Raw genomic sequence first — 25344 nt, forward strand, 5'->3', positions numbered from 1 at the left:
AAATTCAGCGAATCTAAGATATTTGAATGTTAAGAAAGTGAGCTTTAAAGAACATTGTTGAAAAATTCGTTGAATTCTTTATAGTTGTGATGTTGAAGTCTCTTGTTGATTTGATTCGTGTGTCCGAGTGAATTTTTGAGTCACATTTATTAGGTATTGAGGGCACTAATGATCCTAAGTGTTTGGGTAAAGAACAATGGAAGTTTAGAGGGTTTAGAGATGAAAAACAAAGGAGAAAAGTCGGAGATTTTCTAGGCAAGGGCTGGGGCACCGCTCCTGCCAAAGCGCCACAGAAAGTTCTCTGAACTTTTAGAGCTGGCGCCCCGCGCCTCTCAGAGCACCAGGGACACCAGTTCTTCCCATTCTTCCCCCACCTTTTCGTACTAGTTCCTAAGTGTTGTACCTATGTTTCATAGTTGATTCCAACACTCTAAGGTACATCTAAACATCATGAAATCATCCATAAACATGAGACAATGAACCTTGAATCCATAATCCAAGTCAAAACAAAGTTCTTAAAGGTTTTCAACTTTAGCGACGTTTTAACTTTGTTTTTAAGATTCAAGTTACGTAAAGAGTAAAGAGTTGAGTTTATTTCTCAAAAGTTATAAGGAAACTAAGTACTCTCTAAGAGTCTATTAATATTTTCACCTTTAAGATCAGAGGAAACTAAGATTTTCCAAAAGAGTTTGAGCAAGAAAAGGAAACATTGATTCCAAGAGAGTTTTCAAAGCTAAGTATTGAACAATTATCTCAACCCGGAGAAAGAAATTGTTTTAAAACATATGAGCTAAGTATATTTTTGGGAGTTGTATTGAGCACCGATATGGGGATGCGAGTTCATAATAACTCAAGTCTTAATAAACCATGTAGCCATCATGGAAATCAACAGATCATACTTTTAAGATGATTACTTAAGTTAAGTTAGTGGATCCACTAAGTTAAGTAAGGTCCTATACCGATGACAAGGTATATGATGGTCCTCGACAGCGTGAGGCAAAATTTTCTACCATCACTTAGGCTCATAGTAATGGTTGTCGGTCAGAGAATCTCCCACAGAAGTTATATTACTTTAAATGAGTAAAATTAAGTTGAGTATCCATGAGTTGAGTAGAGTCAAGGTAAGTGTTTCCTTCTTACTTCTTTTCAAACTTAAGTTCTTTTAATATTCCAACTCACATACTCGTACATTCAAGTATTGATGTCAGTCTAGAATTGATAAATCCATATATCATGTTTCTGCGGGCATAAGATGGTCTGCATCGTCTTATGATGCAGAGGCAGATTACTAGGATTAGCATCCGGCGTACGTTGATCCAGTGAGCAGCTCAGAATCAGTTGGTGAGTCTCCCTTTATTCCGGAGGACATCTTTTTTAGTTTTCAGTTGTTAGGATGATTAGGGGTCATGTCCCAACACTCCTCTTTATTTTAGAGGCTTCATAGACAGATAGTGTCAGTTTCTTTTGTCTTTTCATTTCACTTGTAAAAGATTATGACTTGAGTTGTCATTTTGGCTAAGTATTACTTTTAAGTTATTTCTTGAGTTATCTCTTGTGTTTAAGTCTTTGCTGAGTAAGTAAGTCAGGTCAAGGGTCTGCTCGAGGCCAACAATGGTCTTCTAGTGTTGGCTACGTCCAGAGTTTAAGTTCGGAGCGTGACAGTTAAAATTATTTAAATAATATTTTAATTTAATTAGGAGAAAATAAATCCAAGTAGGCACCTCATTGGTATTTTTATGTGGAATGTGGAGGTTTACGCAAATAAATGGTAAATGTGACCATAAAATTGAATAATAAAAGCAAATATATCAGATAAGTATATGAAAGACAAATATGTTCCTTTTCTAAGAATATAGGATTAAATATAATCCTTTTCCAGATATATAATTACTCACTTTGCTATAGTAAATAAATTGGAGACGTAAAATATTTTTAGTTTGCTTCACTTTTTCATTCGCTGCACCAAAATAAACACAATGCAATATGAATGTGAATCTGTGAATTCACTTTATTTAGTTTATATGTTTTTAAGTTTTTTTTGGAGGACACATTTATATTACAAACTCCATGAACCAATTAATAAAACAGAAAAAATTATGCGGTTAAGTAAATTTATATTATTTAATTATTCATCATAGTTATAGTTTGTTATAATTAGCACTCGCGACTAACATTATACATTAATTACGTAGGTTGACTTTGAGTTTGTATAATTAGTCACGTTTATATATGTATAATTCGCCAGAATATAAAAATGCATATGTATAATATACAATTATCTAACCAATATACATATACCATTTACTTCTCTCCCACTCCCTGCCCTCTCTCACTCGCCTCTCTCCTTTCTCTCTCAATATTGCTTGCCTCTCTCCTCCCTCTCCCAATCTCATTTTCCATATATACAAATGCATATGTATAATATACAATTATATACATGCACAATTCACCTTTCTCCCACTCTTTGTCCTCCCTCGCTCGCCTCTCTCTTTCCTCTCTTAATATCTCCCACCTCTCTCCTCCCTCTCCTAGTCTCGCTCGAGCCTCTCCTCCCTCTCCCAATCTCGCTTGTCATATATACAAACACATATGTATAATATACAATTATCTAATTGATATACATATAGAATTCACCTTTCTCTCACTCGTTTTCCTCTCTCTTCTCTCCGAGTCTCGCTCGCCTCTCTCCTCCACATAACATGTAGCTATAAATTATAATTGTCAAACTATAGCTATGGAAAGCAATTAGACTATTTTTAAGTGGCTATATGTGAAAGCTTTCCTAAAATAATATTATTTGATGAAAACTCTTATTTATTCCTATAATAAATAAAAATGGTTTATTTTTTCGAGACATTGACTGAAAAGTAAAATTACCGAGAGAAGTACAAAACAACAACGTTTTTACATGTTGCTTGTTGTTTGACTTATATAGTTGAATCCCCCAAGATAAAAATTATTATTGATATGCTCCTAACATCTTGACATACCTATAAGCAAAACAAATTTTACTTTGGATCACTAATTCATGATCATCAATATTCTAACCGTTCGATGATATTTCAATTCGAATAGTTGAATGATATTGTTATTTTTATATCTAACAATCTCAACACTTACCGTTTTAAACAAAACTATTATAATTATTACGATATATTTCCGTCTCGATTATTTTCATCCTAAATCATCGTGAATACTAAATTACATTCATATCGCAAAATGCAATACTAAAATTTTTCACCCATGTTTCATAAAAAATGAATGACAAAGGCTGTATTACAAACCAATATCATTAACAAAAGATTTTTCATTCAATCCAACCTAATTTAAAAAAGCCTTAATGTCTACCCTTGTTAGCAGCAGCCTTTGCCTTATTACAAGGCAATCCTTCTTTATCTCCTTTGCAAATTTGTGCAAACAGATTATTTGGATAACCTCCTTGCTTATTCAAGGCATAAAATAATCCAGTTGAACATCCATTTTCGACGTTGTTAATAAGCTCTGCGTACTTGCAAGCTATCTGCGCGAACGCGTTACAACACACAAGAGGGTTGTAGTAAGGTCCTTTGCATGTTCCTGTGATGGGTGTCAAGTCTTCCTTTTCGAAATCAACGGGGCAATCGTCCTTCACATACAACTTTTCAAGAAGGGCACGGCCTCCTAGCATGGCACCATTTAGGGCATCATCTGCATAACAACAACTCAAAAGAGGTTACTTCTATTGATCAAATCATGTATTTGTAATAAGTAAAACATTTATAGATGATTAATTTGTGAATTTAGTTATCGTTTTTTTGTTAATTTGAAACCATTATAAGAATATATAAACTTTTAAAATCTAAAAACGCGTTTATGATGGAGTCTAGTCGGAATTAACACACACACAAAGGAAATATTGAAACGAAATAAAAATGGAGGACGATTATGATTGAGTAGTAAGTATCCTTTTCGTTGTTATCAAAGTCTTGAATCTGAATCGAAGAGATGGAGTCCCTGGGGCTGCCCAAGCATATTACTGGTCTAAAGCAAAAATTAAACGGAGACTCAAATTTATAATTGTTAGTCGTTTTATATTAATTGATTTCTTCTAGAAAATAATTTTAACTGATAATATAAACAAATCTTAATTTAAATTATTTTTCATGAGATATAGTACTCCAAACGTATTAAATTTCTTCTAATGATTTTTTTCATTTCATATAAAAAGTTTAATTTTTCTACAAATTGTATTCAATATTTGTTAAAAAAATATATATATAACTTATAACTTATTATTATTAAAAAAAATTGTGGCCCCTCAAAATTGAGGCCTAAGACATCTGTTTCTTTTTTTTTTTAATACTATTGAGCCAATGGGAACGTGTTACCCTAGAGTGAAATTTTTAAAAGGCTTAAATCTAAATTAATCAGACTCCGTCATATCGAGAAGAAGAGCATTGAAAGAAATAAAATAAAATGAGAGTGATTAATTACATGAGACGTGGTTTTGGGAAGAGGAGGCCAAGCCAATTGCAAGGAAGAAGAAAAACAAGAAGAAGCATGATCTTTCAAATGCCATTGTTGCCTCTTCTTCTTCTTCTTATTTTCTTCTTCTTATTTTTTTTTCCTTTGAATATTTTCACATTTTTTCTTCTTTATTTATAATGTAGAGAAATATAGAAAGACGGAGAAACAAAGGCTAAAAATGATTTAGTTTTTTCGTCCATTGATTTGTTCCTTATTATAGGCCCTTAATTTCTCTTAGCTCCAAATAATCCAAACACTATTTTCCCAAGATTATATAAATTTCTTAAAAGTTATTTTCTATAACCAAAATCAGACATAAAATTTATTATGATAATTCATGCTCATCTTTTTTTACCAATATATTTTCCCAAACGACCCTTAATGCAATCTATGGATAAAAGGGCAAGTTACATATTTATAGTCACATTCACATATTAAATATAGATTTAAAAAAATCATACACTATTTAGAGCTTAATAATGTCTCTTCATTTCATTGTTCGAAATTGTCTTTTGTTCTATATGTATTAAAATATTAGTGGATTAAATTAGGTGTAATTTATGTATATAAAAATGATTTATGTGTATACGGATACACTAGATACATGTAATATCTGATTTAAAATTTGAAGGAGTGGTTTATCTGACTTAAAATCTAGTACGAAATTATTGAAAGAAAAGTATCGAAAACACCTCTAAACTTGACTTCAATTATTAGTTTTAACTCCAAACTATTGACGGCATATTATTTGAGATGATTAAAACTATTAAGTATGAGATGATGCACATTCAAAATTCTTGAAAAGAAATGTTAACAATTATTAAGAAATTATATTCACATTTAATAATACATTTTGATTAAATATATTATTTGTAGTTAACATGCTTCAATTAATCTAAATATAATAATGTACTACTCTATATGAATGATACGTATTCTAATTTCTCTGTCATATAATGTGTACGGTATGTATTTATGCATATTTACATTGTATATGTACATGTTGGGTTTGAATAATTATCAATATATACTTTAATTTATTGCATGTTACTTAGATGATATTGGGTGTCAAAAATGAAATCAAATATAAGTAATTCATTTAATTCGCTCAAGGACTCAAGATAATTTGAATTAGATCAATCTCAATTCATTAAGGTTTAACCTATTTTAAAAGAAACTTCAAATGAACCCCAATATAATTTTCACTTTCAACATGTTTTAAGACTCTTTATTTGCATTCGTGTAATGTATATTTCCATATTGAAGGTATAGATTACAATCTTTTAATATCTTTTAGAATATATCAATATATTTATAACTTATTTTGTTTATTTTCTTGAGTTGAAATTCAAACTGTGGTAATAAAAGATAAATAACAATATGTTAAAATTATAAGCAACTTTCACATATAGCAAATACAAAATTCATATTTAGATGTTATAGCGAATTTTGCATAATTGCGCTTCATAGCAAACATAAATATGTATAATTCGCTATACATATACAAAGAAATCAATTGTATAATTCGTTATACATATACAAAGAAATTAATTGTATAATTCGCTATACATATACAAAAGAAAGCAGTTGTATACAAATCAATTGTATAATTTGTGTATGTATAGAACGAGAAAGAGAGAAAGACAAAAGAAAATTGGGTAGGGTAATTTTTGTATTGTATAACTATAAGTGTATAGGACGAAGATATATGTATTTGCAAGTGTATATACAATTTTCTCTCGCTTTATACAAACAGAAACGTAATTATACATTTCTTTTCTGTTTGTATAAGCGATAGAGGCAAGGGTGGCGAGAGAGATTTAGGAGAGTGGCGAACGAGATCTGGGAGAGGGGAGAGAGGGGAACAAAAATATATGTATATATACAATTTTTTTCTCACTTTATACAAACAGAAACACATTTTATACACTTGTGTTTGTATTAAAGTGAGAGGGAGCAAGCGAGAGATGGAGCGGAGAGGGAGAGTAGCGAGCGAGAGTTTGAGGCAGAGAGGTTACTAGCAAACAGTTTGCTACAGGTCACAATTAAATCAAAGTGTGGTTATAGCATTTAATTTGATTTATTAGTTTGTCATTATATACAATTTTCCCTAAATTAATTAGATCAAGCGGATCAAATTGGTCAGGTCATGACCAAATCCAACTTTTAGCCCATTTGAGCTTAGTCCATTTGAACCAAAATAAATTTGGACGGGTCATGACCCAATTCAATTTCTATTTCGGATAATTTTTTGGAACCACATAGTTTTAATATGAAATTATAATCTACCATTCTTTAGTTTGTAATTATGTTAATCCCTTAAAAGGTAACAAAAATCAGATGCAACTGGATACATTAAAGAGTATCTTGGATACATTATAACTTAAATCAGATACATAATATTTAGCTCGGATACATAATATGTAGCATGAATACATTATAAAGTAAAATTGAAACATAATATGTAGCTCGGATGCATTAAATACTGACTCGGATACATTAAATACTGACTCAAATGCATTAATATGTAGCTCAAATAAATTAAAGAAATAAGACATTTTAGAGGTTTCTAGAAATAGAAAGGAATAGTAAAATTCAGATCCCACACACATTTAAGATGATAAATATAAAGTTATAATTATACTTTTTAAAAATAAATTACTTATAGCATATTATTAACAAGTTATAGCATAATCAATTAATTATAGATTAATTAAAAAAATTAATTCATACTCTTTAAAAAATAAACTATTTATAGCATATTATTATCAATTTATAGTATATCAATTAATAATATATTAATCAAAAAATAAATTCATACTCTTTAAAAATAAACTACTTATAGCATATTATTATCAACTTATACCATATCAATTAATAATATATTAACTTTAAAAAAATTAGTTTATTATTTAAATAATAATTAATATGTTTAAATAATTACTTTTATTTATTCACTTACCTTTTATAAACCAAACTCTTTAAATTTTTACTGATTAATCAATTACCTTTTAAAACTTTTAATATAAATAATAAGTTATTATTAATTAAAAATTAATTAACTTCACATTATATAGTTATTTTTTTTTATAAAACAATATCTAAATAATAGGGATTTGATTTTAATTAATTCCCTATTATACGGTTACCCAATAACTATCCTCCCCCATCTCAACCAATACACAATCATCTTCTCCAAATACACTCCATCTCTCCCCATCACGCGCAATCAGTCCCTAATACGCAATCATTTTTTGATCTTACCCAAATCCGGCCTCAATCATCTTCCCCATTCTCCCTCCCTCTCAGATCAGTTCATCCCAAATCACAAACATCCCTCTCATATCAGTTCCCCATTAAGTTCATATAGAATGTTTAAGAAAGGTATATATAATGTTATATACATAATTCATCGTTCTGTATGTAGCGACGTCTTTGATCGATTTTTACTCGAAGGGTGGAGATGTAGGGTCGGTGAGGCGAGTTTTTGATTATTTATTGGTGAAGAGTACGGCTACTTGCACTGCGATTATTGCAGCGTGTGTTAATGTGGTAAAGAGTGAAATTTTATTGAAGCTATTAAGGAATATGTTGGAGACTGATATTTTATCTGATAATTATGTGGTTTCGAGTATCTTGGGTGCTTGTTTGTCGCTTGAGTATATTAAAGGAGGAAAGAAAATTCATTGTTATGCGCTTAGACGAGGAGCGGAGATGGATGTTACGGTGAGTAATGTTCTTATTGATTTCTATATGAAGTGTGGTAAGGTTAAGACTGCAAGGTCAGTTTTTGACTGAATGAAAGTTAAAAACGTTATTTCTTGGACAACGATAATTTCCGAATACATGCAAAATTATTCTGACTGGGAAGCCATAAGCATGTTTAGAGACTTGAACGGTTTGGGTTGGTGAAGCTGCAAAGTAAAGGTTCCTTTTTCTTTAGGATTAGTCAATCCTTTCTGGTGAAGCTGCAGATTCCTCCTCAATTCCTACAAACTCATAGTCACTATTGTACACAAAATTGGTGCGTTTGCTAGCAAATTTATGTCCTACATTAACACTCATACAACTTATTGCTTCACATAATTAATCAATTTCTTCTTCTTCGTCGTCTTCTTGGTGTGTGAAACCAACAAATGATTCTGACTTGTCACAAAAATCTAGTAGTAGAGATCTTGTAACACTCATGTTTGTATGTTGTATAAAATATATTTAACTATATATGTCATAATATATTAATTGTTGTATTTAATGGTAGTATGCTTAAATGAATATTTGCACTTTATTAAATGTGTATGATTTTTGTATAAATTTCTATTTCAATATGCAAAAATATATATATATATATATGAACATTGTATGAAAAATGTATAAATATTGTATAAATTATGAATGTCATACTGAACTTTGATATATGTAACAGAAACAAATGGTATATATATGAACATTGTATGAATACTATATAAACATTTTATAAATGAAAATAAAGTTCAATGGATATATATAATGTATAAACATTGTATGAATTATGAATCCCATATTGAACTTGGATATATGTAATAGAAACAAATGATACATATATGAACATTGTATGAATACTATATGAACATTGTATGAATACTAGATGAACATTTTAATAATGACAGTATAATTCAATGTATATTTATAATGTATAAACATTGTATGAATTATGAATGTCATATTAAACTTTGACATATGTAACAGAAACAAATGATATATATATGACAATTTTTTACGAAATCGAACTTTATAAATGTCAATGATAACAACTGCACTCAATAAACAAAACGTGTTTCTAACATTCAAAACAACACAATAGCAAATGTAACATAAATCATTGCTTTTGCACAGGATAATTTGAACATGTCTTTCTATTGTGTCCAACTTGACGACATCTAGTGCAAGTCATTTTTGTCCTTTTGAATTTCACGTCAGCCGACCCCTTCCATCTTTCAAGTTTTGGTCTACCCGTTGTACAAAATTATACAAAACATATATTCTAATTTCATTAGAAACAAATAGTGTAATTTTGAAAAAAAATAAATGGACTTTCATACACAAATGATACACGTTTTGTATAATCTTCATACACTATTAAAAAAAATCAGATTTCAATGTTACATATATTTATAATCCGTTCATATAATTGATACACACTTCATACACAGTTAATATATCATTCATTGTCCTATACAATACTACAATTAAACAAACACAATACATTTTCAATACAAAATTAATACAAATAACATATATTATAATTTAAATAGAAACATATATTGTACACCAAAATTTATCAGGTTACAAAAAAAGAAGTGAAATATGCAGCTATGAAAATATTTTTGAATTTTTAGAAAAAAATGACTTATACATTGAAAGCAAACTGAAAATAATAGTGAAATTTGGAATGAATAATAATTGTAACGTTGATCCAAATTTGATTGAAAATGCAAATCTTGTTATAAAGTAATTGTATTATAGTGAATGTCTATCATGTGGAGTCCTTTTTAGGATATGATTAAAGAGTCCTCCTACTTGGGGACCAAGTTAGATTTCTCCTATAAATAGAGTGCTCCTCTTCATTGTAAATTCATTCATCAAGAGAAATAACAAGTCTTCTCTTCTTTTCTCTCTAGTTTCTTCTTCTTATTCTATAGTTTTATAACACGTTATCAGCACGAGACTCTAATTCTCAAAAGTGAAGGTTAGATTTGAAGAATTAATAAAGGTATTATTTATTCTTTTGTTTTTAATTTTAATGGTCAATCTTACAAAACTAGAGTTCACTGCCCTTCAAAGTTCGGGCAGGAACTACCTCTCATGGGTGTTGAATGCTGAAATCCACCTTGATGCAATGGGTCTTGGAGACACCATAAAAGAAGAAAATAAAGCATCAAATCAAAACTGTGCACAAGCAATGATATTCTTGCGTCATCATCTTGACAAGATTCTGAAAATCGAATATCGACAGTTAAAGATCCACTTGTTTTGTGGAAAAACCTAAAAGAAAGATTTGACCACTTGAAGATGGTCATACATCCAAAGGCACGATATGATTGGATGCATCTAAGGCTACAAGACTTTAAGTCTATACATGAGTATAATTCTGCCATGTTCAGAATCACTTCTCAATTGAAATTATGTGGAGAAACGGTTAGTGAGATTGATATGATGGAAAAGACGTTCTCCACTTTCCATGCCTCGAATGTTCTCTTGCAGCAACAATATCGAGAGAAAGGTTTCAAAAAGTATTCTGAACTAATTTCTCATCTTCTTGTGGCCGAGCAAAATAATGATTTATTATTGAAAAATCATGAGAATCGACCTACTGGATCTGAACCTGTCACGACCCAAATCCGGGCCGCGACTGGCACCCATACTTACCCTCCTATGTGAGCGAACCAACCAATCTAAACCTTAACATTTCAATGTAATAGCAACAGAAAGTAATGCGGAAGACTTAAACTCATTAATAAAAACCAATTCAATAACTATCAATGTTCAACATCTATTATTCCCAAAACCTGGAAGTCATCATCACAAGAACATCTACTTTAAACTACTAATTCTAAGAGTTTCTAAAAGCTAAAAATACATAAGAAGCTAGTCCATGCCGAGGTTCAAGGCATCAAGACATGAAGGAGAAGATCCAGTCCAAGCTAGAAGCGTTAGCTCACCCTGAAGATCCGGTGTGACGAAGACTGGCTTGAGTTACTGTTGAGTCGAAGATGACGGCACGTTTGCTGCACTCCACAAATAACAACAAGAAAAACATAAAAGTAGGAGTCAGTACAAACCACGGGTACTGAGTAGATATCATCGGCCAAACTCAAAATAGAAAACAGTATGTATTAAGCAATATCATAAAATCAACTAATATCCTTAGCATGCAGCATTTATAGTTACCATAACCCTTGGTTACAACACCAAGCACATCAATGAGGACTCACACCTCCTCATCATACTCATTTGGGAATTTAGTTCATTAGATTAGATATATTATCATATTTCAAGATTCATTATCTTTATTCCCCTCGTGTCGGTACGTGACACTCCGCTCCTCAATATACTATCATGGTGTCGGAACGTGACACTCCGATCCATATTCTATCCTGGTACCGGAACGTGGCACCCGATCCATATTCTATCCTGGTGTCGGAACGTGACACCCGATCCATATATTCTATCCTGGTACCAGAACGTGGCACCCGATCCATATTCTATCCTGGTGTCGGAACGTGACACCCGATCCATATTCTATCCTGGTGTCAAAACGTGACACCCGATCCATATTCTATCCTGGTACCGGAACGTGGCACCCAATCCATATTCTATCCTGGTGTCGAAACGTGACACCCGATCCATATTCTATCCTGGTGTCAGAACATGACACCCGATCCATATATTCTATCCTGGTACCGGAACGTGGCACCCGATCCCCTAATCTCACCACTTTCGTTCATCAAGCCTTCTTTTATACCAAGGAATCATCATTAACAAAGTAGATTAGGGTTTCTTTTCAAGATTTGGGATTCAATAGCTTCATCATGCTTATTCATTCACAATTACATAATCACATCATTCATGCAAGCATACAATTAAGTATATAAAAGGCTTACAATACTACTTACACATATCATTCGCTATTAAGAGTTTACTACGAATAGCAAAAAAACCATAACCTACCTCCACCGAAGAATTGAAATCAAGCAAGTTAATCCTCAAAGCTTGGTGTTTTCCTCTTCTTCTCGATCGTTTCTCTCTCTCCCTTCTTGTTCTTTCTATTTTCTTATTCAAACCCTCTTTCTTTTACCCTAATTAGTATATAATTAAGAATAAAAGATGGCAATAATACCCCACTAATTAACTTAGGGTTACCTCTTTTAACCCCCAAGAATTTGAGTTATTAATATAACCCCACGAAATCTATAATTAAAGAAAGAATAGTCCCAAAACGTCCCTTAAAACGTGTAAGGAAATTCGATTCTGCCTGGGATTTGCGCAACATGTGACGAGCCGTCACACCTGTGACGGTCCGTCCTGCCATTCCGTCACAAAGTTCAGAGAGTCGATTTTCAGTACCCAATTTCAGATTTTCTAAGTGTTTTGAAATGAGACCCTGCGACGGTTCGTCGTGCCCATAACGGTCCGTCCTGCGTGTCCGTCACAGAGTTCAGAGAGGCGATTTCAGCACCCAAATTTCAGAATTTCTAAGTGTTTTGGGACGAGACACCCTCGACGGTCCGTCGTGCCCATGACGTTTCGTCGTGGGGTCCGTCGCTTCTGCCAGTTTTTCCAGAATTGAAGTCTGTTGCTCAAAACAACTAAACGGGTCGTTACATTAGATACCAATTTACCCATCGTTCGTCCCCGAACGATCAAAAGAAGGAAAACAAGGGCGAAAAGGAGTACCTGAATCTATAAACAGATGTGGGTATTTTTCTCGCATATCCGCCTCCTTCTCCAAAGTGGCTTCTTCAACCGGTCGATTCTTCCATTGCACCTTGATGGACGCAATCTCTCTTGACCTCAACTTGCGAACTTCTCTATCTAAAATAGCAACAGGCTCCTCCTCATAAGACAAGTTCTCATCAAGTAAAACTAAATCCCAACGGATAATGTAATTTCCATCCCATGATATCTTTTCAACATAGACACATGGAATACCGGATGTACTCCGGACAGCCCTGGAGGCAAGGCTAACTCATAAGCCACCTCTCGTACTCGCTTAAGTACTTCAAATGGTCCAATGTACCTTGGACTTAGTTTACCCCTTTTTCCAAACCGCATCACCCCTTTCATGGGCGAAACTTTCAACAAGACTTGTTCACCTTCCATGAACTCTAAGTCTCTAACCTTTCGATCTGCATATTCTTTTTGTCTACTTTGCGCCGCTAGAAGCTTTTCTTGAATAGACTTCACTTTTTCCATCGAATCCCTCAAAAGGTCAGTACCCCAAGGCCTAACCTCAAATGCATCAAACCAACCAATGGGAGACCTAAATCTCCTACCATACAATGCTTCGAATGGAGCCATATCAATACTTGAGTGATAGATATTATTGTATGAAAACTCCACTAAGGGTAGGAAGCTATCCCAATGACCACCAAACTCTATCACACATGCACGAAGCATATCTTCCAACACTTGAATCGTTCTCTCAGACTGACCATCGATCTGAGGATGGAACGCAGTACTAAGATCCAACCTAGTACCCAATTCAGCATGCAATGTTTTCCAAAACTTAGAAGTAAACTGCGTACCTCTATCTGATATAATGGATAGTGGAACCCCATGTAATCGCACCACATCCGAGATATAGATCTTGGCTAACTTCTCTGCATTGTAAGTCATCTTTACGGAATGAAATGAGCAGATTTAGTTAACCTATCAACAATCACCCAAATGGAGTCATACTTACCCATCGTCCTTGGAAGACCAACCACAAAGTCCATTGCAATTCTTTCCCACTTCCATTCCGGAATGGGCATTCTCTGAAGTGTTCCTTCGGGCCTTTGGTGTTCATACTTTACTTGTTGACAGTTTGGACACTTGGCGATAAAGTCAACAATATCACGCTTCATTCTACTCCACCAAAAGTGTTGTTTTAGGTCACGATACATCTTGGTTGCACCCGGATGTATAGAATACCTTCAACTATGAGCCTCTGTCAGAATAGTGTTGATCAAATCATCAACGCGGGGTACACATACCCTTCCCTTGATCCTTAAAGTACCTTCCTCATCGATTTGTACTTCCTTAGCCTCTCCTCGCAATACTTTATCTTGAATTCTACGCAGTTTCTCATCATCAAACTATTTTCCCTTAATCTTGTCAAGAAAGGAAGATCTTGCCTCTACACAAGCCAACAATCCTCCCTTCTCATTTACTTCTAATCTCATCAAGTCATTAGCTAGAGTCTGAACCTCTCTAGCCAATGGGCGTCTAGAAGCTTGCAAGTGAGCTAGACTTCCCATGCTTCCCGCCTTTCTACTTAAAGCATCCGCTACAACATTCGCCTTCCCCGGATGATACAAAATAGTGATGTCGTATTCCTTCAGTAGTTCCATCCATCTCCTCTGTCTCAAGTTCAAATCCTTCTGAGTAAAGACATACTGAAGGCTACGATGATCCGTGTAGACCTCACACTTAACCCCATATAAATAGTGTCTCCATTGCTTTAATGCAAACACCACCGCAGCCAATTCCAAATCGTAGGTCGGATAGTTACGTTCATGCACCTTTAGTTGCCTTGAAGCATAAGCAATCACACTCTTCTCTTGCATTAGTACTACACCCAAACCAGAATAGGATGCATCACAATAAACAATGCAGTTCTTACCCTCTACTGGCAAGGTAAGGATAGGTGCGGTAGTCAACAAAGTCTTGAGCTTCCGAAAGCTTTCCTCATATTCGTCCGACCATAAAAATGGAACATTCTGCTTAGTCAAGTTCGTCAATTGGGAAGCAATAGAAGAGAATCCCTTGACAAATCGACGGTAGTAGCTAGCTAACCCAACAAAGCTTCTTATTTTTGACACATTAGTAGGTCTCACCAAATTCTTCACTGTCTCAATCTTAGAAGGATCCACCATCACTCCATCCTTAGAAACCACGTGCCCCAAGAAGGACACTGCATCTAGCCAAAACTCACACTTAGAGAACTTGGCATAAAGCTTTTTCTCCCTCAACATTTCCAATACCATTCTCAAATGCTCTTCATGTTCCTTCTTGCTCTTTGAGTATACCAATATATCATCAATAAATACGATCACGAAGAGGTCCAAATATGGCTTAAAAATCCCGTTCATCAAGCTCATGAACGCAGCAGGGGCATTCGTAAGACCAAAGGACATCACTACAAATTCGTAATGCCCATACCTCGTTCGAAAAGCAGTCTTTGGCACATCCGTTGCCCGTATTTTCAATTGATGATAACCGGATCTCAAGTCAATCTTAGAGAATACACAAGCACCTTGTAACTGATCGAACAAGTCATCAATGCGGGGAAGAGGATACTTGTTCTTTATGGTTACCTTGTTTAGTTGTCTGTAGTCTATACACATTCGAAAACTCCCATCCTTCTTCTTTACAAACAAAATCGGAGCACCCCAAGGGGATGTACTTGGTTTAATGAAGCCTTTGTTCAATAACTCTTGAAGTTGTGCCTTTAACTCTCTTAACTCCGCGGGAGCCATTCTATAAGGGGGTATAGAAATGGGGCGAGTACCGGGTTCAAGATCAATACAGAAGTCAATATCCCTATCCGGTGGCATACCAGGAAGATCTGCAGGGAACACATCTAGAAACTCACGAACTACTGAAACCGACTCAATCGAAGGTACTTGGGTAGTGTCATCCTTGAGATGTGACAAGAAAGCTAAACACCCTTTACTAATCATTTTCTTAGCACGAAGAAAGGAGACGATGCGGACCGGATTGGAAGTGTAGTCACCCTCCCACACTAACGGGTCTGTCCCAGGCTTGGCTAACGTCACCATTTTAGCATTACAATCCAAGATTGCAAATTGCGGAGAAAGCCAAGTCATACCCAGAATCACATCAAAATCATCCATTTCTAAGATAACCAAATCTACATAAGTGTTGCTCCCCACAAAGTTTACCAAACAAGACCTATATACCTTTTCAACTACCACAAACTCACCCACCGGAGTAGAGAAACGAATAGGCATATCAAGTAATTCACAATGTAAATTTAGACCATTAGCAAATGAGGAAGATACATAAGAAAACGTGGATCCAGGATCAAACAATACAGAAGCCATGCAATCACAAACTAAAAGATTACCTGTGATGACAGCATCAGATGCCTCCGCTTCAGACCGCCCAGGGAAAGCGTAACAATGGGCCCTATCGTTCGTCTGTCCGTTGCCCCTACCTTGTTGTGATGTAGTGGCTCCAGTTTGCACATCACCTCGGCCGTTTTGGTGACCACCATTTCCTCGACCACCACGTCCTCCAGAATAACGGTCTCTGCCATGACCACCTCTACCTCTAACATTTGGAGGTCTGTAACTCTGTTTTGGATAATATCGCTTAATATGTCCAATCTCCCCACATCCATAGCACTCTCTGGGTTCATGCATAGGTCTCTAAGAGAAGTATTGACCGGTCGGAGGTGGACCCCCAACTACAGTCTATAGTGAAGAATGAATTGGTCGGACTGAGTAACTTCCGGAACCTTGTCCTCTAGAGTAAGAACCATTAAACTCACCTCCCTTTCGAAACCTTTTTGATGTCGATGTCGGGGTGAAGTCATCGGGCTTCACTCCTTCCACTTCTATCACAAAGTCTACCACCTCTTGGAAGGATTTTGCCGTTGCCGCTATCTGTAAGGCCGAAATCCGCAATTCTGACCTCAACCCCTTCACAAACCGGCGAATTCACTCTTGGGGACTGAAACATAATTGGGTGGCATATCTGGATAGTGCGCGAAACCTAGCCTCGTAAGTATTTACCGACATCCTACCTTGCTCTATGCTCAAGAACTCATCCCTTTTCCTATCCCTCAAAGTTCGGGGGATATACTTCTCCATAAACAAGCTAGAGAATGAGGCCCAAGTCATAGGTGGTGCCTCTGTTGGTTGACACTCAATATGTGACCGCCACCACATTTTGGCGTTCCCTTGAAACTGATAACTCACGAACTCAACACCAAACCGTTCTACTATACCCATCTTGTGTAGTAGCTCATGACAGTCAACCAGAAAATCGTAAGCATCCTCAGATTCCGCACCCTTGAAGACTGGAGGTTTCAATTTCAAGAACATACTGAAAAGTTCATGTTGATCATTTGTCATTATAGGCCCAGTAGTCAGACGTGGAAACGTGCCTATTTCCAATGGAACATCCATGCGGGGAGCCATAGTAGCCGTATGTTGTACCTCCGGAGCCTGAGGTGCTGGTGCAGAGAACACTGGGGGTGTCTGGCCCTGATCAGATAACCCGCTAAGATAAGCCAGAACCTGATTGATCATCTCTGGGGTAGGTTGGGGTGGCATTTCCTCATTTTGCACTTGTTCAGTTTCCCCATCCTCCCCTTCTCTTATTACCTCCTCAGTCGGTGGAGGAGTCACTGCCCTAGTATCAGATGGGCTAGGTGCTCGTCCTCTTCCCCTAGAGGACGTCCTCCCACGACCTCTACCACGGCCCCTTGCCGCTGTTCTTCCTCGAGCCACAGCCTCAGTGGCTGGCTCAGTTGTTTCTTGTCTGGCCGGTGTTGGTGTTGGCGTAGTTGTTGCTCTAGTTCTAACCATTTGCGAAAGAGAGTGAAGATGGTCAGATACCAATTCGTATCGCCTAGATACCAATTGGACTCAAGTAGTAGCACGAAAGAAAGAATGAAAGAGTGAAATTTTTCTAAAGTCTTATAGCTTCTCAAAGAAAAGTAAAGGCGTCCCCCTACCGTTCCTTAAGACTCTACTAGACCTGTTCTTGTGTGATGAGACCAACGAACGTAAGGCTCTGATACCAAGTTTGTCACGACCCAAATCTGGGCCGCGACTGACACCCACACTTACCCTCCTATGTGAGCGAACCAACCAATCTAAACTTTAACATTTCAATGTAATAGCAACAGAAAGTAATGCGGAAGACTTAAACTCATTAATAAAAACCAATTCAATAGCTATCAATGTTCAACATCTATTATTCCCAAAACCTGTAAGTCATCATCACAAGAACATCTACTTTAAACTACTAATTCTAAGAGTTTCTAAAAGCTAAAAATACATAAGAAGCTATTCCATGACGGAGGTTCAAGGCATCAAGACATGAAGGAGAAGATCCAGTCCAAGCTAGAAGAGTTAGCTCACCCTGAAGATCCGGTGTGACGAAGACTGGCTTGAGTTACTGTTGAGTCGAAGATGACGGCACGTTTGCTGCACTCCACAAATAACAAGAAGAAAAACATAAAAGTAGGGGTCAATACAAACCACGGGTACTGAGTAGATATCATCGGCCAACTCAAAATAGAAAACAGTATGCATTAAGCAATATCATAAAATCAACTAATATCCTTAGCATGCAGCATTTATAGTTACCATAACCCTTGGTTACAACACCAAGCACATCAATGAGGACTCACACCTCCTCATCATACTCATTTGGGAATTTAGTTCATTAGATTAGATATATTATCATATTTCAAGATTCATTATCTTTATTCTCCTCGTGTCAGTACGTGACACTCCGCTCCTCAATATACTATCATGGTGTCGGAACGTGACACTCCAATCCATATTCTATCCTGGTACCAGAACGTGGCACCCGATCCATATTCTATCCTGGTGTCGGAACGTGACACCCGATCCATATATTCTATCCTGGTACCAGAACGTGGCACCCGATCCATATTCTATCCTGGTGTCGGAACGTGACACCCGATCCATATTCTATCCTGGTGTCAAAACGTGACACCCGATCCATATTCTATCCTGATACCGGAACGTGGAACCCGATCCATATTCTATCCTGGTGTCGGAACGTGACACCGATCCATATTCTATCCTGGTGTCAGAACATGACACCCGATCCATATATTCTATCCTGGTACCGGAACGTGGCACCCGATCCCCTAATCTTACCACTTTCGTTCATCAAGCCTTCTTTTATACCAAGGCATCATCATTAAAAAAGTAGATTAGGGTTTCTTTTCAAGATTTGGGATTCAATAGCTTCATCATGCTTATTCATTCACAATTACATAATCACATCATTCATGCAAGCATACAATTAAGCATATAAAAGGCTTACAATACTACTTACACATATCATTCGCTATTAAGAGTTTACTACGAATAGCAAGAAAACCATAACCTACCTCCACCGAAGAATTGAAATCAAGCAAGTTAATCCTCAAAGCTTGGTGTTTTCCTCTTCTTCTCGATCGTTTCTCTCTCTCCCTTCTTGTTCTTTCTATTTTCTTATTCAAACCCTCTTTCTTTTACCCTAATTAGTATATAATTAAGAATAAAAGATGGCAATAATACCCCACTAATTAACTTAGGGTTACCTCTTTTAACCCCCAAGAATTTGAGTTATTAATATAACCCCACGAAATCTATAATTGAGGAAAGAATAGTCCCAAAACGTCCCTTAAAACGTGTAAGGAAATCCGATTCTGCCTGGGATTTGCGCAACCTGTGACGGGCCGTCACACCTGTGACGGTCCGTCCTGCCATTCCGTCACAAAGTTCAGAGAGTCGATTTTCAGTACCCAATTTCAGATTTTCTAAGTGTTTTGAAACGAGAGCCTGCGACGGTTCGTCGTGCCCATGACGGTCTGTCCTGCGTGTCCGTCACAGAGTTTAGAGAGTCGATTTCAGCACCCAAATTTCAAAATTTCTAAGTGTTTTGGGACGAGACACCCTCGACGGTCCGTCGTGCCCATGACGTTCCGTCGTGGGGTCCGTCGCTTCTGCCAGTTTTTCCAGAATTGAAGTCTGTTGCTCAAAACGAATAAACGGGTCGTTACAGAACCACTTCCTGAAGTGAATGAGGCATACGCCCACCATGCTAGGCGTGGAAAAGGTCGCGGTTCTCATGGTCGTGGAGGTGGTCGTGGACATGGAGGTCGTGATTATGGTCAAGAACATAATTCTAATCTTGGGATTAATCATTCGTCAAATAAAAAGGAAAAAAAGAAAGGATGAGAAACGTGAAGCAACTAGGGAAGGTTGTTTTCGATGTGGTGGAAGAGGTCATTATGCACGTGATTGTCATACTCCCAAACACTTGTTTGAGCTTTATCAAGAATCACTAAAGAAGAAAGAGAAAAATCCTGAGGCAAATTTTATCTCTGAAAATCAAGTTGACATCACGCACTTGGATGTAGCAGATTTCTTCGTACATTCCTGAAGGAAAAATAGATCACTTAATTGGTGATAGTCCGTGAACATGGAAGAGTGATATTTTTTGTAGTATTTATTAATAAATTTCATGTAATGACAATTGTTTGCATGAATATTAGTATTTTAAATTAGTTTAGTCGTTCATTAGCTTGTTCCTTAATTCTTAATAAAATAATATATATTTTTCATTGATTTATTTATATGATTCTAATATGATAGAGTTAGTCAAATACTAAACTTTATCACGTGTTTGTATTATATTAGGTCTTTAACTTGATCTAATGTTAAAAACATGCAGTCTGTTATTAACTAGGATTAAATAATGATTTTATTTTATTTTCCTAACAACTCATTTTTGACTTAGAAGAAACAATAAATTAAGGCTCAATTTCTAATATTTAATCATTAATTTATTCCTTTGAATATATTGTACCCTTTTGACAACACTAATATTTAATATATATTTATTTTGTGTATGTCATTTCATGTGAAGATATGGATAATTCTAAGAACATATTATCGAAATATGAAGATATTTGTTTGATTGATTCTGGTACAACACATACGATATTCAAAAATAAGAAATATTTTTCTCATTTAAGTATGGGTAAAATAAATGTTACTACAATTTTTGGTAGTACTAATATGATTGAGGGCTTTGGAAGAGCCATTGTAATTTTGCCCAAGGGAACTAAACTCATCATTAATAATGCTATGTTTTCTCCAAAATCTAAGAAAAACTTGTTGAGTTTTAAAGATATCCGTGAAAATGGTTATCATATCCAATCAATGCATGAAATAAATCTTGAATATCTTGGTATCACCAAGTATGTCTCTGGGCAGACATGTGTTATAGAAAAGTTTCATGCTTTATTTTCTGGCTTGTATTGGACAAAAATTAGTGCAATTGAGGCACATTTTATAGTAAATAAGAAGTTTACTGATTCCAATACATTTGTACTTTGGCATGATCGTCTAGGACATCCTGGGTCAATTATGATGAGACGAATTATAGAAAATTCGAATGGACATCCACTAAAAGACCTAAAAGTTCTTTTAAATGGTGAATTTTCTTGCACTGCTTGTTATCAAGGCAAGTTAATTGTGAGACCATCACCAATGAAAGTTAATATTGAGTCCCCTGCGTTCTTGGAACGTATACATGGGATATTTGTGGACCTATTCACCCACCTAGTGGGTCGTTTAGATATTTTATGGTTCTAATAGATGTGTCTTCTAGATGGTCTCATGTGTGCCTATTGTCATCTCGTAACTTGGCATTTGCAAAATTATTGGCACAAATAATAAGGTTAAGGACACACTTTCCCGATAATCAGATTAAGTCCATTCGTCTTGATAATGCTGCAGAGTTTTCATCCCAATCATTTAATGATTATTGTTTAGAGATTGGGATAAAAGTTGAACACTCCGTTGCTCATGTTCATACTCAGGTCTCACTAAATCATTGATTAAATGTTTGCAATTAATAGCAAGACCATTGCTTATGAAAACTAAGTTGCCCACTTCTGTGTGGGGACATGCAATTTTGCATGATGCAACACTTATTCGTCTCAGACCGACAAGTTATCATAAGGTTTCTCCATTGCAATTGGTTATGGGTCAAGGACCTAATATATCCCATCTAAGAATTTTTGGAAGTGTTGTATATGTGCCTGTGGCACCACCAAACCGCACTAAGATGGGCTCTCAAAGAAGGTTAGGAATACATGTTGGGTTTGAGTCAGCCTCCATTATTCTCTATCTTGAACCATTGACTGGAGACATGTTTACTGCTAGATTTGCACATTGTCGATTTGATGAGACAATTTTCCCAAAATTAGGGGGGGAGAATAGTGAAATAAAACGAGAAATTTTGTGGAAAAATTTATCATTGTCTCATCTTGATCCATATTCTTCTACTTGCGAACAAGAAGTACAAAAGATTATTCATCTGCAGAAAATTGCAAATCAAATGCCAGACACATTTACAGATTTGAAAAGAATTACTAAATCCCATATTCCTGCAGAGAATGTCCCAATTCGAATTGATGTCCCTAAAGGACCATCCACTAGTGTCATAGCTAATGAGTCAAAAACACACCTAAAGCGTGGTAGACCATTGGGGTCTAAGGATCAAAATCCTAAAAAAAGAAAGATTAAATGTCAAGATGACACTATGAAAGAATCTCATATGTAAGTTCAAAATTTGAATAAGATTGATATTCATGAAAGACTCAATGAACTTGAAACTCAAAGAAATAATGAACTATCCATAAATTTAAGAGATGTTGAAACTAATATGAATCGATCAGAAATAGTGGTTGATTATGTCTTTGCATATAATGTTGCAACAAATATCATGCAAGATAATGAGGATCATGAACCTCAATCTGTTATAGAATGTCGACAACGAAATGATTGGCCAAAATGGCAAGAAGCAATTCAATCAGAGTTGAATTCACTTGCCAAGCGTGAAGTTTTTGGACCTATAGTTCAAACACCTAATGGTATTAAACCTGTTGGTTACAAATGGATTTTTGTGCGAAAAAGAAATGAGAAAAATGAAATATAAAGGTATAAAGCACGTCTTGTGGCACAAGGATTTTCTCAAAGGCCTGGCGTCGACTATGAAGAGACATACTCACCCGTTATGGATGCAATAACATTGCGTTATCTCATTAGTTTCACAGTCCATGAGCAACTTGAAATGCATTTGATGGATGTGGTTACAGCCTACCTTTATGGATCACTTGATAATGAGATATACATGAAAATTCCTGAAGGATTTGCTATGCCTAAATCATGTAATTTAAAATCTCGAGAAATGTATTCAATTAAATTGCAAAGATCATTATATGGTTTGAAGCAATCTGGGTGCATGTGGTATAACCGTCTTAGTGAGTATTTAATCAAGGAAGGTTATACAAATGATGCAATTTGTCCATGTGTCTTTATAAAGAAAATAATATCGGAATTTGTTGTACTTGCTATTTATGTTGATGACATAAATCTTATTGGAACTCCAATAGAGCTTCAAAAGGCAATTGATTATTTAAAGAATGAATTTGAGATGAAAGATCTGGGAAGAACAAAATTATATCTTGGTTTGCAAATTGAACATTTGACAAATGGTATTTTTGTTCATCAATCTGCCTACACAGAAGAAGTGTTGAAAAGATTTTGTATGGATGAAGTGCATCCATTAAGTACTCCGATGGTTGTTCGTTCACTTGATGTGAATAAGGATCCATTCTGACCTCAAGAAAAGGATGAAGAAATTCTTGGTTCTGAAGTACCATATCTTAGTGCAATTGGTGCACTAATGTATCTTGCTAATACTACAAGGCCTGATATAGCTTTTGCTGTTAACTTGTTAGCAAGGCAAGGTATAGTTCTGCTCCTACTAGGAGACATTGGAATGGGATCAAACACATTTTGCGATATCTTAAAGGGACAACTAATATGGGCTTATTTTATTCTGTTAATTGTAGCCCAAATCTTGTTGGTTATGCTGATGCAGGATGTTTATCTGATCCACACAAAGCTCGATCCCAAACAGGCTATGTGTTTATATGTGGGGGGACTGTCATATCTTGGAGATCTACAAAGCAGTCCATCGTAGCCACTTCATCTAATCATGCTGAAATAATAGCTATTCATGAAGCAAGTAGAGAATGTGTGTGGTTAAGGTCTATGATACATCTCATTCGAGAGAAATGTGGTTTGAAATGTGATAAAGTACCCACCACTTTATATGAAGATAATGCAACATGCTTAGCACAACTTAAGGGAGGATTCATAAAAGAAGATAGAACAAAGCACATTTCACCGAAGCTTTTCTATACACATGAACTGCAAAAGAATGGTGATATAAATGTGCAACAGATTCGTTCAACTGACAATGTGGCTGATCTATTTACCAAGTCTCTACCAACTGCAACTTTCAAGAAGATAGTGCACAAGCTTGGAATGCGAAGATTCAAGTCTCTGGATTAATGTTCTCATTAGGGGGAGTGAATACGCGATGTACTCTTTTTCCCTTACGAGGTTTTGTCCCACTGGGTTTTTCTTGTGAGGTTTTTAATGAGGCAGTCTAGATGCGTATTAATAGATATGTGTACTCTTTTCCTTTACTAGAGTTTTTCTTTTCTTAAAGTTTTTTTTTAGTAAGGTTTTTGACGAGGCACATCATCTATGAATTAGACATTCAGGGGGAGTGTTATAAAGTATTTGTATTATAGTGAATGTCTATCATGTGAAGTCCTTTTTAGGATATGATTAAAGAGTCCTCCTACTTGAGGACCAAGTTAGATTTCTCCTATAAATAGAGTGCTCCTCTTCATTTGTAAATTCATTCATCAAGAGAAATAACAAGTCTTCTCTTCTTTTCTCTCTAGTTTCTTCTTCTTATTCTATAGTTTTATAACAAATCTGAAAATATTATGTGTTATTATCTGGTTGACAACGTTTTTTAAGGAATTAATTTTTAAAAAATTATTTTAACTAACTAGGGATATTTAAGGCAATGATGATAATTTGAAAATGTTTAATATCCCTAAAAACGTGTTAATCATATATTTAACTTTAATTAAACTCCCTAAAAAGTGCAACTATTCATATTCACAAACGTGTCTACATCCATTAAATGTAGCAATTAATAAAGAAACAAAAGTTCCATGATTTGTGTTGTCAATGTATTAATTATTAACATTAATTATCCATTATTACTTTATCCCCTTAATTTTTAATTAATTATTTCTTTTTAATAAATTATAATTAACAATATAATTATTAATAAAATGTTATAGAGTGAGATTGAAAATGCTACACAATGAAATTGAAAATCTAATGTCATAACTTGATAATATTACTGTATAAAATGCTATATACAAAATTTACACAAAAATTATCTAGCTTATCGCAATTGAGCCACTTATTATTATTT

General features: G+C 35.3%; 1 protein-coding gene across 1 annotated transcript; it reads right to left on the bottom strand.

The window, feature by feature from the left end:
- Positions 1–3225: 3225 nt before the first annotated feature.
- Positions 3226–4633, bottom strand: LOC101258233 (GPI-anchored protein LLG1-like). Its single transcript, XM_004234525.5, has 2 exons — positions 4474–4633; positions 3226–3687 (listed from the first exon to the last, which is right to left on the bottom strand). Exons 1-2 carry the CDS (start codon positions 4556–4558, stop codon positions 3338–3340), a joined length of 435 nt encoding a protein of 144 aa, XP_004234573.1. The 5' UTR covers positions 4559–4633; the 3' UTR covers positions 3226–3337.
- Between the last annotated feature and the right edge of the window lie 20711 nt (positions 4634–25344).

Source organism: Solanum lycopersicum, chromosome 3 (assembly GCF_036512215.1).
Source record: "Solanum lycopersicum chromosome 3, SLM_r2.1".
NCBI lineage: Eukaryota > Viridiplantae > Streptophyta > Magnoliopsida > Solanales > Solanaceae > Solanum > Solanum lycopersicum.